General features: G+C 40.4%; 1 protein-coding gene across 5 annotated transcripts in view; it reads left to right on the top strand.

The window, feature by feature from the left end:
* Window positions 1–18179, top strand: part of nectin1b (nectin cell adhesion molecule 1b) — a 236945-nt gene that overhangs the window by 191407 nt on the left and 27359 nt on the right. For 2 of the 5 annotated variants that reach the window (XM_039818754.1, XM_039818727.1), the window contains exon 10: window positions 884–996. The exons of 2 other annotated variants lie outside the window; for them this stretch is intronic. In XM_039818754.1, coding sequence (XP_039674688.1) covers window positions 884–996 — 113 coding nt within the window. Of the gene's footprint in view, window positions 1–883; window positions 1071–18179 lie in introns of all 5 variants that reach the window. One more of the 5 variants, XM_039818744.1, reaches the window with a different exon arrangement.

Genomic DNA, 18179 nt, shown 5'->3' with positions numbered 1-18179 from the left:
TGTAACACCGCTGCTCACGAACTCAAAATGTCACCATGACGATCAGATCTTCATTCTCTCTCTCTCTCTCTCTCTCTCTCTCTCTCTCTCTCTCTCTCTCTCTCTCTCTCTGGTCCGAATCAGATGATGAGTTTGTAAACTTGGAGCGATTTCCCCTTTGGTTCGGTTTCATTTCACACACAGAAAACTCCAAGTGTAGCAAAATCCGTCAATACAAACTATGCAAGAACATTCACTCCTTTATTGGTCGGATGTATAAATACAGGAAGAAGGTCCTGTGTTCTGGACTAGTGCATATTTCTTGCATCTCCACGGTCAAACCAGCTCATTTCATTTAAATAATCAGACATTGTCACCAAGACTTTGCTCTGCTCTGCTGGCACTGTCTCCAACTTTAGCAGCGGCTGGTTGGAACACGGAGATGTGAGTGACGGACGGCGAGCTTGACCGCAGTCTATTTCTGTGAGAAAAACACTGCAGGCTGCTACAGTTTGCTGCTCTGCTGTATCACAGCTTGCTAAGCACACCTGACTACAGGAGAGATTAGCTCAGATTTTTCGGAGTACACATACAGTAGTTAGTGCAGTTCGAGGTCGCATCACTCATCCCACACTAGCTCCAGAGTTTGATTGAAAGCATACCGAGACAACCTCATCAAGCAGGTCTCTTTTTGGTCCGCTTTTGGTGTGCACCCGAGTGTGATTTCCTCATTCACACCTGCCCAAACGAACCGCACCAAGGGGGGAAACCAACTCTAGTGCGATTCAACTGAACGAAAAGAGGCAGGTGTGAAAGCAACCTTAGTCCTTCTGTCAATCTCTCTCTCTCTTCTTTTTCTCTTTTGCTCTCTCCTTTATACACCTTTCACCTCTCTTGTCTCCAGAACTCTGGCCACAGGGACTGTGATGTCCAGTATGCGGAGCTGGATACTGCAGCCTTGGCCTCTTCTCCCAGCCCACGAAGCTCTGCTCACACTGGCCCTGGGGATCTTGTCGAGTATGCAACCATCCAGCCTAGCTCACACTAGCGCATGCCATTATAGGCCTTTCCCCTCAGACTTTGGCCTCAAGGTACACAGACTGATGCACTCCTTCCCTTTCGTTCATCCCACTCTCACATGCACTGACCCCCCTTTATTTGCCCAATGTGGTTCCCCTGTCAACCTTCCTATTGAGTCTTGGCCGTCTTTTGATTTTCCCCTCGCAGCTCTGCAGAGAGTTTGATCGAGGTGGAGCTATTTTCGGGCTATTATTTCTACGGAATATAGTACGCGTGGCAGAGTCGTGCAGTTCTTTGGCACGACAGAGACACAATAACCCATAAATCAAGCCTACTGCGAGCGATCATAAAATCAGCCATATACAGTAAGTCCATTATTATTGTCACAAAATGTCATGTACAATATGACTCACCGGCAAACAGAAAAAACATTTTAATACTATTTTTTTGGGAACACGTCATCCTCTTCTCGTCTTTTAGTCTTCTTATGCATGGATCCTGAACGTAGAGAAATCTGCAGAGATAGTTTCTGCCATGCAAACATTTAAAATCCTGAATTGACTAATGTCAATAATATTGGCAATTTAGCCACATGAGTCTTTTGCATGAACTGAGATGAATGTGTTTTCCGTTCAATTGCATTTACAATAAGACGGTGCTTGAGGATGTTTTTTTTTTTAAAGTTATGCTGATTCTCAACAACATCAATATTGTAAAAATATTGAAGGTATCTCATGTAAAATGTTTTTTTTTTTTTTTTTTTTTATGAACAGTCACAAACAAAATGTGTTTCTCAAGTGATTACGCCACACTTGAAAACCATGATTGGTAGTGGGGCGAAGCACGCTCTCATCTACAAGCTGCTGCTTCCATCTCATCTGGAGAAAAGTCCTTCCATCACACACCAATCCAGACCCCTGCACCACTGGAAGTCTTCATTACAGACCTACAGCAAAAAGGGATATAATAGGGCACAAATCGCCAAGTTGCTAAGTCTAACAACATCGCGATTTGTGCCCTGTGGATTGGTTTCCATGGCATTTCCTAAGGCAGGTAATTCTCCAAGCAGTATACGAGGGTTTTTGGAAGCAATTTCTGAGACGTGCTGAGGCGCACCGCAAAGTGCATTTTATTGAAATAATGTTGCAGCAATTCTCTTCTCATTTAGAAACAATTTCCTTACAGGGAGTAAATGTAGATGTAAAATGCATTATTGCACATAAAGCCTTAACAAATCAAATTCATAACTGGAATGAGTTGTTTGTATGTTTGTGCATCTGCGAGTGTGGTACACCAATGTATACAGAACAGACAGGAGAACACATTATTACTGTTTGTCATCTTGAACTGCACATTGGTAATCATTATTGAGGCGATTCGACATCACCAGGCAGCAAGAATTTGAAGCTGTATTCACTCGTCTGTCTGCAGCGGTGGAAGAAGTATTCAGATCCTTTACTTCTTAAAAGTACTAATACCACACAGTAAAAATACTCTATAACAAGCAAAAGGCCTGCATTGAAAGTGTAACTTAAGTAAAAGTATTTAAGTATCATCAGGAAAATGTACTTAAAGTATTAAAAGTAAAAGTACTCAATGCAGAAAACTCCTCCCCTTTTAGAAAGCGTAAAGGATCCAAACAGTTGTGTGTTTAATGGTTTAATCATTTCAGCTGGACTTGTAGGCCCTTATATTGTTGGCTAGTTTAAGGGGAGACACCCAAGGAACCATTGTAACCTAGCTTAGCACAGATCCGGAGGCCATCTAGCCTACTGCACAGCCAATTAGTGACAAAATATACCTTTTTCCTATTTACATGTTGTTTGTATATAGCGCTTGCGGACAGATAATCAAAGTCACACAGTTATAAATCTTCTAACCGTATCCATACTGGGAACTATATTCTCAGAGGGCGAAGCACTGCTACTTCTGCTACTTGGGCGGAGTGATTTGCTCACAGCACCTGAGGCCCCGTGGTGAGGAGCAGAGAGTAACAACGGTGCTTTTCAGGTGTTGCGCCCAAGTAGCAATGCTTCGCCCTCTGAGAATATAGTTCCCTTTTTGTATACGGTTAGAAGATGGCTGTGTATCATGTGACATTGTTATTTGTACACACTGTGACTATACAAATCACAACATGTAAATAGGAAAATGTTGGCATTATTTTGTCACTTATTGGGAGCAGTAGGCTAGATGGAGCCGGTTACCTCCAGGATCTGTGCTAAGCTAGGCTAGCGGTGGGTGCGTCAGACAGAGTTACGACACGCACGGAGATGAGAAGGGTATGTATGGACTTATCTAACTCTGGGGGATACAGTGAGTAAGACAAAGTCCCAATAAGTCAGCGTGTTCCTTTAATGTAAGTCATCAACTGTTTCATGGTGATATCTATTAGTAATTTGTTTTCCTATTCACCTGGGGTGTCTCCCCTTAATTTATAATAGAACACTGTATTTTATAGAATGCATGTGTTTTGCATGCAAAAATCATAGTTTGTAAAGTAACTAGTAACGAAAGCTGTCAAATGAATGTAGTGGAGTAAAAAGTACAATATTTCTCTCTGAAATGTAGCGGAGTAGAAGTAGAAAGTGGGATGAAAAGAAAAGACTCAAGTAAAGTAGAAGTACTTCAACATTTGGACTTAAGGGTTAGAGAGAGAGAAAGAGACAAGGAACCAGAGTCCAGCTTTCTCTGGAAAACGAGCCTGGTTGCCAAGAGACAGTTTTTGTCCTACTTAGTTTTAATTATTTGCTTTGTGGTGATTGGTTTACCCAATGTGAATGCAATTATGAATAATTCCTCAATGTACCCTTATAGACTTATACATAAGTCAGTTCAATTAGACATTCTTTGACATGCACGATGAATAATTACATCTGTTCTTGCCACGCGGCTTCTCTGTCACTCATTCAGCTCGTAAACACGTTGACGAGCTGACGAGTAAACACGACAGCAGAGCAGCACAGAAAATGTGTTTCAGTCAGCCAACTCACATGAAACGGATTTTATTTTTAGTATGTACAGTTTTACTTCCCCACTCCCTTCGAGCACACGCCAGGCTCGGCACAGAAGGGATTGAGGCGTGACAACAATACACTTTCCCCACAACCCTGTCTGCTAAAATATTACGTCTATGTACAGTACTAATTCATTTTCACACGTAGGCTACAAAGTCTTGCGTGTGGTTCGGTGCACACAACGTTCAGTTTCGGGAAAGACTGGTTTAGTGTTAATAAAGAAAAACGCTTCACAGCTGAATTTTCCAATATTTAATCTTTACCTAACATTACCCAATGCTAAAAGTGCATAAATAACCATTTAAAAAAAAAAAAGTGATCATCCTTGGTTGCTGTGAATGAAATACATAGTCAGTGATCGTTTTGGAGATATGTTCAGTATCTAAGTTTCCATCCACTTGTCAATCGAATTATCTGAAGTTTGGTAAAAAATCTCATGCGAATTAATCTGGTGAAAGTGTGTTTCCATCCAACAGCTTTAAAGTGAATAAAAACCTGTGCGTAATGACGTCACATGCTGTTTTGCGATTAAATTGGTATATCGAATTGATTTGAGACATTTTAAGGTGTTTCCATTCATTTTCGCACTGAATCGCACAACATTCAAGCAAACATTTGCGAACAAAGTTTTGCTAGACAAAAGTAGTTGTTAATATTAGAAGCCAAGGAAGCTCCGATGGGCCTTTGGCCGAGGATCTGATCCAGCTCATGAAAAAGGTGGAACTTGCCTTTTATTTTCCCTCCGGCACCGCTGCGAGACAACTCTCATTTTTGAGACATGTATCGCTGTTAGAGCGCCTTCCATTTACTCCGGAGGACGTCCCACGGCTTGTCCTAACCTTTGTTGGTCATTTCCTTCGCGAGTTCCTGATAAATTATGGCATTTCTTAGATTTTTGCTATCTAAAATAGCCGTTATATTTTGCTCGTAAATTAAATTCAAAAAGTCTCTTGTGTCCTCGCTCATCCACTTACATCTGTCTTTGTTGACACCTGTCATGTGTGCAAACATGAGCGGAAATGAACGGAAACTTCTTCTTCGTTTTGTGGTGGGTTGCAACCATAAAATGACCTAAAACTTAATCGCAATTCATTAATTTATTCGGCAAATAACGTTTCCTTCAGCGTTTATCGCATAAGCCGTATATCGATCAAGAGAAAATCCGATGAGACCGAACGTATTTCGTTTGAGTCGATACTCATGAAATTCTATCGAATTTTACGGTTTCCATAAGGCATTTTTCATTCAATATCACTTAAATCGGATAAAAACGTGTGGATGGAAACATAGCTACTGTTGCAAATTAGTAGTACGTAACATAATTTATATGAGGCATTGTGGCTCCCTGCAAGCATACTCGCGCACAGCACAAGTTTCAAGACTGTCATATTTATATCAACAATTACAGAGAAGCAGTCAAAATCATAGTTGTCAGATTCCATCCAACAATATTCATCAAATGTGTATGAAAAAATAAAATCACACATTAAAGGTCCCATGGCATGAAAATTTCACTTTATGAGGTTTTTTAACATTAATATGCGTTCCCCCAGCCTGCCTATGGTCCCCCAGTGGCTAGAAATGGTGATAGGTGTAAACCGAGCCCTGGGTATCCTGCTCTGCCTTTGAGAAAATGAAAGCTCAGATGAGCCGATCTGGAATCTTCTCCTTATGAGGTCATAAGGAGCAAGGTTACCTCCCCTTTCTCTGCTTTGCCCGCCCAGAGAATTTGGCCCACCCATGAGAGAGAGACATCATGGCTTTCAAACGAGCAAAGTGGCAGTTGGTCAAGGCCACACCCCCACCCTCCACCTTGCCCCTCCCTCTCTCCTACTCAATAGCTACAGACACAGAAATGGCACATCCTAAGGAAAGCTCATTGTGGGACTGGCTCTAGTGGCTGTAATTCTGCACCAAGGCTGAATTTCGGGAAAGAGACTTCAGATACAGTATTAGGAGACCACTAAGGTCTATATAAAAGAGACTTCAGATACAGTATTAGGGCACCACTAAGGTCTATATAAAAGAGACTTCAGATACAGTATTAGGGGACCACTAAGGTCTATATAAAAGAGACTTCAGATACAGTATTAGGGGACCACTAAGGTCTATATAAAAGAGACTTCAGATACAGTATTAGGAGACCACTAAGGTCTATATAAAAGAGACTTCAGATACAGTATTAGGGCACCACTAAGGTCTATATAAAAGAGACTTCAGATACAGTATTAGGGGACCACTAAGGTCTATATAAAAGAGACTTCAGATACAGTATTAGGGGACCACTAAGGTCTATATAAAAGAGACTTCAGATACAGTATTAGGGGACCACTAAGGTCTATATAAAAGCATCCAAAGAGCACCATGTCATGGGACCTTTAAGAATCTAAGACGTGAAAAAGTGCAGACACTCTAATATAGGGATAAAATATGACTTTTATAAGATATAAAATAATACATATTTGCAGTGGACAGTGGCACAGTAATTGCAAAAATGAATAACCTGTGATGTTAATGGGAATGTAGAATGTAAATAAACAGCAGAGATTGGGGGAGCGACATTAAAGTCATTGCTTTTTGTTTTCAACAATGATTTCATCAAAATAATAAAACCATTAGGGCATCGACATGGAACAGACATCACATGTGAGTTCAGTGTGAGAGCCTGCACTCATTATATCTGTAGCTTTATGTAGTATTCCATAGGAGTTAGTTAATCTATTCAGTATTCTGACTAATGAATAGAGCAATGGTCTAACCTGCCCTGCTCCTGATAGAACATAAACTCCGCCATGCAAATTAGCAGATGTAAATATTCTCGCATAAGTAGCTTTATTGCAAAACCATGTGCATACCGTCCTATTAACATCCCAGACTTATCTTTGATATTAAGTCTTTAGGAGCTGCATGTGGGAATAGGCCCCTCACAGTCTTCCAAAAATATCCATAGTTAAACATAATCTATTCTGGCTTTGGGGTTTAAAAAGAAAACATTCATTACAATATCTTCAGTTTTCTTGAAACAGGGGTAAAGATATTATCTTTAGTGGAGCGAAGAAGAGCCTCGTTTCATCATTAAATCAGGTAGAAGTGAATTAGAACAAGAGATATTATCTACATTTATTGGCTTTTTAAACCGTTTTAAGAATATTAAACATTTCTACTGATAGTAATATGTATTCATCAAGAACCCAAGGCATTAACTTATCTAATACAGTGGACGTGTCAATCTACATAAAAAAAAAACATTTGTATAATACACGTCTTCAACGTGTCTATACTGTAAATACAGGTTTTACCCCAAGACAGGTCACAAAAGAGTGTTTTAAATGTAATATCTGATCTGAAAACATGTTCAATAGATTGGACAGTTCTGAGACAAATAGATTTAATTCTTATGTCAGCTTTAAGGAGGTGTCCAGTTAGCAGCTCTGTAGTCTATATCCATGACGTTCCACTTCCGGGATTGTTCAGGTGCCTTCGGAAATTCCGCCAGATGTCCCTCATTTCGGGCGGATTTCCCGTGCATTCCCCTTCCTTTGTGTTGATTCTAAACTCCAGTTGATTTATGAGGACTATGGTTAACTTCTCCTCAGATCTCTGCAGGGTAAATCCAGAGAGCTAGCTAGACTATCTGTCCAATCTGAGTTTTCTGTTGCACGACTAAAACAACTTTTGAACGTACACGTTCCACCAAAACAAGTTCCTTCCCGAGGATATTTTGCAGAGGCACCGGGGCTCCGTCCGGGGCTTAGCACCGCCCAAGACGATTGTGATTGGTTTAAAGAAATGCCAATAAACCACAGCATGTTTTCTCCCATCCTGGAATGCTGTGTGGACTAGCCAGACCCTCCTCCACAGCGCTGTTGAGGAATGTCTGTCAATGCAAGACTAGCAGCTCTGTGATGGATAAAATAGGACTGTAGCAGCACAGAGAGAAGTGCCTGTTGAAATTCCCTGTTTGTTATAAGGTATTAGCCTGGCCTTGACAGGCTCCACTCCTGAGGTTACACCATTCAATGAAATCTGTGTTTGCTGAGCCAAAGACTGAACTACTAGTTCACATCCAGGGTGACAAAACACCTTATTTTATTCTTTAAGAGTAATACAAGTTCACCTTTGGTCAGTCGGTTAAAGGCAATCAGTGAAATACATCAGCCAAGTGTTAATCACAGCCTGATTGTATTTTTCTAGCATATATTTGCTTTGGCAGAGTTATTACATCATCAGATATGGAAACGTATTTGGGCCATACTTCTTACATACTTACTTTCTTAAAAAAAATATTTCAAGGCGAGCCAGATTTCATTTAGATGAACTCTAAATCTTAAATGTATGCATTTTAAAAATGTCCTTCTTCTTGTCCTCTTTCGCTTTACATTTGTACGAAGCTGGAAATAAATCCCAAAGCTTTTATTTCAGTAAAGATGAAGAATTCTGACCTGACAGAAAGAGAAACAGTGGCAAGACTGACCTAGAATCAGATCTGTAATGGGTCGCTGAACTCCGATGTTGGATCTAACATCTTGACCTGATTTTTTTTTTGCCCACTTACAATCTAGCGACGTAGTAGAAAAGCCACAGGTGCTGTTGCGTTAACAATAAACTTCTCCCGATCACACGAGCAAACACCTGCAGCCTCCTGTTGCATTTTGCGGTTTGACTAATTGTTGAATCTTCATAGAACAGTTCTGAAGCTGCTGTCTTTTCTGATCTCTCAGTGTTAGATGCTGGGGAAGCTGAATGGGCACGTTGAAGTATGTTTTGTCTCACGTTTGATTCTTGACGTTTGGCAGAATAAACACTATGACTGCAGACAGAAATAAGGTAGTGAAACGGTATCAAAGTGAAGTCATCCATCTATTTTAGTTAGACCTTTCTCTTTTCACCTTTTTTCATTTCCTCTTACAGTTCTTGTTTATTAGGTGGATCCAGACTTGGATAGAACACAAGATGCTGTCTTATTTGATTGTTTTAAAGACATTGTGTTTTTTTTCAGCGGACAGAGATGTGAACATGAGGATAAAGTGACAAAACCTGTTGTTATATTCTTCACTCTTTCTTGTTACTAGATATAACAATGCTAAACCGGACTACGACGGTATATTAACCCTTTATTAGCCCAAACGCATGTCTTTACAGCAGCATGGCTAACACCAACAACGGAAGCTAAAGTTACCCACAATCCAGCAGGTGTATCTTATACGTACCTAATAGTAGCCTAAAATACCAACCCAGTCTCATGGCAGTACGTGAAATGGTCACGTTATTTAATCTATTGATACGTATTCACGGGAACGTTTTTGTTGTTTTTTTCCGTGGTGGGCAGCACGAAAATGTAAACTAATGTATTTAAATGGGAAGCATATGTCGTGGTCACAGCACGACTACGGCAGTGATTTCACCCCTGAGGCCGGGGATCGCGTCCCGCGTGTGGCGTGTTGTTTCCCCGTTAACCGTCCTGTTATTGTCGCGTGTTCCCTGCGGCCCTCTCCCGGCATGTGAGGCGTCCTTTCCCCGTTGGGTTTTTTTTCTAAACCCTATGGAGGAAATACTTATTCATAATTCAAATTGAAAGTCCAAAGAGAAATTGAAAGTCCAAAGAGAAAACAAAGCGAGATGAAATTAAAAATATCATTTTTTTCATTTGGCTTTGGCTTTTGAATTTCAATTTAACATTGGCTTTTAATTTTCATTTAATATTTGGCTTTTGAATTTCAATTTAACATTGGCTTTTAATTTTCATTTAATATTTGGCTTTTGAATTTCCATTTAACATTGCCTTTTCATTTGGACTTGACACATGTCAATGTAAATGAGGAGGCGTGGCCCAAAGGCTGGTGGGAGGGTCTTAAACGAAAGGGGTGCAGAGGCACCTTATGAGCAGCAGGGGGAGCTGACTGCTGAGGAGCATCTGTCTGCAGCTTCACAACCAGGCTGGTTTGGCCTCTTATTTCACATGATAGAAAATGATAATGTAGGCTAAACACAAACGACATTTCATGCAACAACCGTGAAGTTTTCATGTAGTTACTATGGGCCCGTGTTAGTGAGGACTACATTAGGACTGTATTTAAAGCTGATTCTGGTTCCCAACTTCGCCCCTGTCCGTGTCTGTTTAAAACACGACTCAGACAACTTCTCTCTTTTGATGTTTTATTTAATTAAGCAACAGTAGAAACATGGGTGTGGGTAGCTCTGCTACGTGTGTTTTCTCCAGGACGCACACACACACAATCTCAACCGGATCGTCATCGTCCGAACTGCAACCTCTCCCTTTTCTTTCTCTCACTTTTTTCTCCGGGTGGTGCGCGCGGTGTGAGGTGCGTGTCCGCGCTATTCTCCAACATGTACTCACAACAATCACTCCTGATTGACAGCCTTTTGTACAGCCCGTGTAGGCTACTTTTTCAGACTTCCAGCTAACAGCGGTGTCTGTAAGCATCACTGGCCGGCCAGCAGGGAGGCGATCTGCTTTTTCACCACTAAATTCACGTCTGAGACTTTTTTATGCGATAAATTAACTGTGTAGAGTATGGGCAGTTTTACAAACGTTGATTTTTTTTTGTCCGTCCCATAAAAGTGTTAGGCCTAGATCGGCGGCCCATTGCTTTTTTCAATTGACTCTGGGCTGGCCAAAAAACACTTTATTCAAAAATATCACATAGACAATTTTTTTCCATACACCCCCTAGTTTCACATTGAAATGGACTAGTCCATAACGGTGCGCGGCGCGAAAGATAAACACACAGTGACCGGAGAACTGGGAAGTACACAAACAGAGACGAAGCAAGACGAGTCTAAGAGCGAAATTAAACTAAGTTACCCGAGCGGCTCAAATAAAAGAAAAAAGTCCCGATAAGTATTTGGCAACGCTGCCAAAGATGACAAACTTTTTTACGGCTACTGTTGGGGATACAGACATGATGAACAACAGTCCAAAGCGATGAACATGCCGCTACAGGAGGAGCTAGCTGTGGAGTGGCGCTAGGTGAGGATAACGTTAACCAAGACAATGCAGAGGACGTCATATCTTTAAACAGCACCCTCTTTGGGATTTCTGCCTGCATGCAGTTTCGGGTGTGCATCTGCCAGGCTAGAATAGTGATAGAGGTCATGGAGAAGAAACGCAAAGGAGGGGCTGAGAAGCTGCGTGAGAAACAGAAGCGCTGCCAAATGTGCCAAATGGACAGACATGTTTTGGGCAGTAGCAGGACCTTCATCAGCTCCCGTGGCCGATGATAGCGGTGCTGGTGTCGGCTACAGTGACATGCACAGTGAGGAGGAGACTCAGGAGGAGAGGGACAGAGATGAGGGAGTGAGGCTACAACCTGCGGTAAACACAACTCCCCTTAAAACACTTTGGTGTTTGATAAAACTGAGTGGTGGACAAACTGTTGATGATAACACTACAATAATGTAAGAAATAGGCATGCTATACTGTATCATTGCATTAGTTTGGCTAAGTGCGCGGGTATCTGAGTCTTGACTGATCATTTTCTCACCGTTTTATTATTATTAGGCTATATTAGCCTGCCTTTCATTCAACAAAGTAGCCTACATCTTAATAATAAGCAAAACACCACCTTAAGGTTCATCAAACCTTAAGCTTGTGCATTTGTGTCCTTAAAGTAGCCTAGATAAACGCTGCACATCATGCAAACTTTCTTAACGAGAATTGTAGCTTTTCTATCTGCACTGGCAGACAAAAACTCATGATAGACCAATTCAAATTAAAGCACAGGGCCTCTTCAGTCGTGAAATGAGATATATATATATATATATATATATATATATATATATCTTGTTTTATGATTCATGAGGAGTATACCGTTTTTATTATATCAATAAATGGCACTTTTTTGTATTTAATGTGTCAACTCTCACTGATTCTTGCTTACTCATTACATGGCGTTAGTAGTTTTAAGTAGTAGGAGTTGCTATACATATTCAGGGGAGTGCAAGGACGGCTGGTATTTGTGATCTTACGTGGTGGGCCAAAATGCCAGGGCCAATTTTTGGTCCCAGTCCGTCCCTGCTGCTACCTATAGCTCGGATCCTGCATGTGAATTCTAAAAAAATTCGAAAGGTGTGATGATTATGCAACAATATGTAGCCTACGTGTTGTGCTGCTGTTTCATTATTGTTGTTAATAACAGTGTTATGTGTTGCTGCTGCTGTTTTTTTATTTTTATTTTATTCACAGTTTAGTGTATTGCACAGTGGTTTGTGTCTCAGTAATGATCAGTGGTGGAATGTAACTAAGTACATGTACTCTAGTACTGTACTTGAGTCCAAACGTTGAGGTACTTGTACTTTACATCTGTTACAGCTTTAGTTACTAGTTACTTTACACATTAAGATTTCTGTACACAAAACACACGTAGTTTATAACATCTGATGTTTGATTCTAAAGTAAACTAGCCGACAATATAACTGCTACAAGTCCAGCTGAGATGATGAGACCATTAAACACTAGTTGATTGACAGAACTGTTTGGTTTGTTTAAAGAATATGAGGATTTTTCGACATTCAGTACTTTCACTGTAACTATTTCATGTACATTTTCCTGATGATACTTACATACTTTTACTTAAGTAACATTTTCAATGCAGGACAGTATGGTATTAATACTTTTACTGAAGTAAAAGATCTGAATACTTCTTCCACCACTGGTAGTGATGTTGTGATTTTGTTCTGCACTGATGCAGATCCTGTAGCCTACCTGTTGACTTATAAAGCTAAAAGTGATTACCAGCTTCCTGTTGAACTGTGATTCCAGGGAATTCTGCTGCTTTGCTGTTTATAGTTACATTTCCATTGTAATTGTTTTGGTGCTGTGGTGGCAGAGGATAATATCTGGTATTCTTTCCACTTACATCTCTGTTGATGTTAGTTTTATGATGTAGTTTTCTCATTTTACGTATGTGGTGTGGTGGTAATTGGTGTGTGTGTGTGTGTGTGTGTGTGTGTCTAAATACATTTTTCCAGTAAAGCGCAATGATTAGGGGGGCCTCACACAAAGAGCAGCCTAGGGGCCCCTGACCACCTTAATCCGCCCCTGCCTACACGGGCTGTACAAAAGGCTGTCAATCAGGAGTGATTGTTGTGAGTACATGTTGGAGAATAGCGCGGACCACCCGGAGAAAAAAGTGAGAGAAAGAAAAAGGAGAGGTCACAGTTCGGACGACGACGATCCGGTTGAGATTGTGTGCGTCCTCGAGATCTGACCACACACAAACACACGTAGCAGAGCTACCCACACCCATGTTTCTACTGTTGCTTAATTAAATAAAACATCAAAAGAGAGAAGTTGTCTGAGTCCGTGTTTTAAACAGACACACCTGGGGTGAAGTTGGGAACCAGAATCATCGTTAAATACAGTCCTAATGTAGTCCTCACTAACATGGGCCCAATTATAGTAACTACATGAAAACTTCACGGTTGTTGCATGAAATGTCGTTTGTGTTTAGCCTACATCCTCATTTTCTATCATGTGAAATAAGAGGCCAAACCAGCCTGGTTGTGAAGCTGCAGACAGATGCTCCTCAGCAGTCAGCTCCCCCTGCTGTTCATAAGGTGCCTCTGCACCCCTTTCATTTCAGACCCTCCCACCAGCCTTTGGGCCACGCCTCCTCATTTACATTGACATGTGTCAAGTCCAAATGAAAAGGCAATGTTAAATGGAAATTCAAAAGCCAAATATTAAATGAAAATTAAAAGCCAATGTTAAATTGAAATTCAAAAGCCAAATATTAAATGAAAATTAAAAGCCAATGTTAAATTGAAATTCAAAAGCCAAATATTAAATGAAAATTAAAAGCCAATGATAAATTGAAATTCAAAAGCCAAATATTAAATTCAAAAGCCAAAGCCAAATGAAAAAAATTATATTTTTAATTTCATCTCGCTTTGTTTTCTCTTTGGACTTTCAATTTCTCTTTGGACTTTCAATTTGAATTATGAATAAATATTTCCTCCATAAAACCCAACCTCCTCCTTCCCGTTATTGTCATGCGTCACCCGCGGCCGTCTCCCGGCGTGTTAGGCGTCCTCCCCCGGGGTGTGGCGTTTGCAGAGCTAGAGCTAGAAGAAACATAAGACTCCGGGGAGTAAACTTGCCAGAGCTAGGTTAGTAACAAGCATTTCTGGGACAGGATGCATACAAAAGGAAACAAGTAGAGATGAGAGAGAAGCTCAGTGTGTCATAGGAAGGAAGGAACTTCCCCGGCAGTATAGAATTATAATAGCATAACTAAGAGAGGCAGGTTAAAGAGAGGTGCCTGGTCGGGCTAGAACTCTCCCCAACCGGATCGGGCTGTACTGGCCTGCCTCCCTCTACTCTCACTATATTATTGATTATATAATAAATAAAACTGAGGACTACGAAGAGGAGCAGATGGGCCGGGTTAGGTGGACGCTGCAACTCCTCACTCCTTAACTATAAGCTTTATCAAAGAGGAGGGTTTTCAGTTTACTCTTAAATGTGGTGACGGTGTCTGCCCCTCGAAACCAAAGTTGGAGCTGGTTCCACAGGAGCGGAGCCTGATAGTTGAAGGCTCTGGCCCCCAGTCTACTTTTAGAGACTCTAGGAACCACAAGTAGCTCTGCATTCTGGGAGTGTAGTGCTCTACTAGGACAATAAGGTACTAAGAGCTCTTCTAGGTATGATGGTGCTTGACCATTTAGAGCTTTGTAGGTCAGGAGGAGGATTTTAAATTTGATCCTAGATTTCACAGGAAGCAGTGCATAGAAGCTAAGACAGGAGAAATATGATCTCTTCTCTTAGTTCTCGTCAGAACACGTGCTGCAGCATTCTGGATCAGCTGGAGAGTCTTAAGGGACTTATTTGAGCAACCTGATAGTAAGGAATTACAGTAGTCTAGCCTGGAAGTAACAAATGCATGGACTAGTTTTTCAGCATCGTTTTGAGACAGGATATTCCTAATTTTGGCAATGTTACGAAGATGGAAAAAGGCTGTTCTTGAGGTTTGTTTTAAGTGGGCGTTGAAGGATATATCCTGATCGAAAATAACTCCTAAATTTCTGACCGTAGTGCTGGAGGCCAGGGCAATACCATCCAGAGTAGCTATGTCTTTAGATAATGAGGTTCGGAGGTGTTTAGGGCCCAGCACAATAACTTCAGTTTTGTTAGAGTTTAACATCAGAAAATTATAGGTCATCCATGATTTTATATCGTTAATGCGCGCTTGAAGTTTAGCTAGCTGACTGGTTTTGTCTGGTTTGATTGACAAGTATAATTGGGTGTCATTCGCATAACAGTGAAAGTTCATTGAGTGTTTCCTAATAATATTACGAAGAGGAAGCATAAGGAGAATAGAATAGGTCCAAGCACTGAGCCTTGTGGAACGCCATGGCTAACTTTAGCGTACTTGGAGGATTTATCTTTAACATTAACAAATTGAGATCGATCAGAGAAATAGGACTTAAACCAGCTTAGAACGATTCCTTTAATGCCAACTAAGTGTTCTAATCTCTGTAACAGGATTGTATGGTCAATAGTGTCAAATGCAGCACTAAGATCTAGTAGAACAAGAATGGAGACAAGTCCTTTGTCTGCAGCAGTTAGAAGATCGTTAGTAATTTTCACCAGTGCCGTCTCTGTGCTATGATGCTTTCTAAATCCTGATTGAAAGTCATCAAATAAACTATTGCTATGTAGAAAATCACATAACTGATTAGCAACTACCTTCTCAAGGATCTTGGATAAAAAGGGAAGGTTAGATATAGGTCTATAGTTTGCTAAGACCTCAGGATCAAGGGTGGGTTTTTTCAGAAGAGGTTTTATCACTGCTACTTTAAATGACTGCGGTACATAACCTGTTAATAAGGACATATTGATCATATCTAGTAATGAAGTGTTAACCACGGGTAACGCTTCTTTGAGTAGCCTCGTTGGGATAGGGTCTAAGTGACAGGTAGATGGCTTAGCTGAAGATACCTTTAACATTAATTGTTGAAGGTCTATAGGATAAAAGCAATCTAAAAATATGTCGGGACTAGTCGTTCTTTCTAGTGGTCCTGTGTTTAAAGGTGAACCGTTAGAAGCTGTGAGCAAGAGGTGATGGATTTTATCTCTAATTGTTATAATTTTATCATTAAAGAAGCTCATGAAGTCATCACTACTCAGAGCTAGAGGAATAGATGGCTCAGTAGAGTTGTGACTATCTGTCAGCCTGGCTACAGTGCTGAAAAGAAACCTTGGGTTGTTCTTATTTTCTTCTATTAGTGATGAGTAATAGTCTGATCTGGCCTTTCTTAGGACCTTCTTATAGGTTTTGAGACTTTCTTGCCAATCCATACGAGATTCTTCCACTTTGGTGGAACGCCATTTACTTTCGAGGTTTCGCGAGATTTATTATGCGAGTTTGGGAGTTATACCAAGGTGCTAATTTCCTTCGCTTCATCATCTTCTTTTTGAGGGGAGCAACAGAGTCTAAGGTCGTCCGTAGGCAGGTCGTAGCACCGTCTACAAATGTATCAATTTGGGAGGGACTGAGGTTAACATAAAGGTCCTCTGTTATGTTAAGGCATGACATAGAGTCAAATGCTATTTAGCTATAGCACTGTCAGATAGGCATGTAGTGTAGAAGGTTTTATCTAATTTAGTATAGTCAGGTATTAAGAATTCGAAAGTAATTAAAGAATGATCTGATAATACCGAATTCTGCGGAAATATTATTATTATATCCTCAATTTCAATACCATATGCCAGCACAAGGTCGAGGGTGTGGTTAAAACTGTGCGTCGCCTTGTGCACACTCTGACTGAAACCGATTGAATCTAACAATGAGTTGAAAGCAGTACTAAGGCTATCATTGTCAACGTCCACATGGATATTAAAATCACCTACAATAAGTACTTTGTCTGATTTAAGGACTAAACATGATAAAAACTCGGAGAATTCAGATAAAAATTCAGAATACGGACCTGGAGCCCTGTAAATAACAACGAATATAATTGGCTGTAATGTTTTCCATTTTGGATGTTGAAGATTAAGAACAAGACTCTCAAACGAGTTATAATTTAGTTTAGGTTTAGGATTAATTAACAGGCTTGTTGCGGGTTTGTATGTAAAAGTGGCGATTTGGTTAGGTTTAGGCACAAAAACGACGTACGTTTAGCCAGTGATAGTGGTTTGGGTTATAATCAGTTACTTCACTTCCGGTTAAACACTGAACGTGACGTTCTTAAAATTAAATGAAAATTCACCTGGGGGAAAGTCCTGTCTTTGTTTGACCCATCCACCACCCCAACATGACTCGTTACATGGACATTTGGCGCTCTTATAAGAATAATTTTATATGCTTAAAAACATTTCTAGTACCAGAACCTCAACTTCATCCGTATCTTAGGCCCAACCGTAGGCCGACTAAGGACATGGAATCACTCAAAAGAACCACAGCTGCACAGAAATGACAGAGGAAACTGTGTTCGGAGAATGTGACTTGTAGCTGTCATTAAGCATCACAGGCATACTGTAAATCAAATCAACAGGGTCAATAAGTCCAATTACCGTCCAGCTAAATGTTGTAACAAGTAACACACATAGTGTAAGATATACTGGATCAATGGTGATCAATGGCGCCATATACATACAGATAAATAGCTTCCTAAGAATAGTGCAAAAAGAGCAAAACACATGTCTCCTTGGTAAAACAATGCCTTGGTGTTGAGAAGTCTGAATTTTGATCAAGGTAAAAGGCAACACAGGTGCATGTAGAGAAACAATATATTGACTTTCAGATACCACAAAACCTTACATTATTCAAAACAGAAATCTCCTGTCAGCTAAAAGCATATATTATGACCACATGTAGATTTGAGAGAGGATGCAGCACTGTTGGGTTCTTCTATGATAATCCAATGGAACAATTTAACGTCATAACTGAGTAGATCTATCATATGTCAACAATACATTTTGCTCTATAGAAATACATTTGTTTTATTACAGAATGGTGATGTAATGGAAAAACGAATGTTATGTCATCATGCGTTAAAGGGCCCCAGCTAATGCTGTGCAAGGTCCATCTAATGAAGTACAAGATGGGCAAAAGTAGTGAGGTTAAAATGACTTATGATAGTCATTTGGAAAGAAGAGGTGGCATCAGACATGGGCATCAGGAGGACACAATCCCCGTT

This window comes from Perca fluviatilis, chromosome 2, assembly GCF_010015445.1.
Source record: "Perca fluviatilis chromosome 2, GENO_Pfluv_1.0, whole genome shotgun sequence".
Taxonomy (NCBI): domain Eukaryota; kingdom Metazoa; phylum Chordata; class Actinopteri; order Perciformes; family Percidae; genus Perca; species Perca fluviatilis.
The sequence above is the reverse complement of the archived record's forward strand: the minus strand, read 5'-3'. Positions and strand labels throughout refer to the sequence as shown.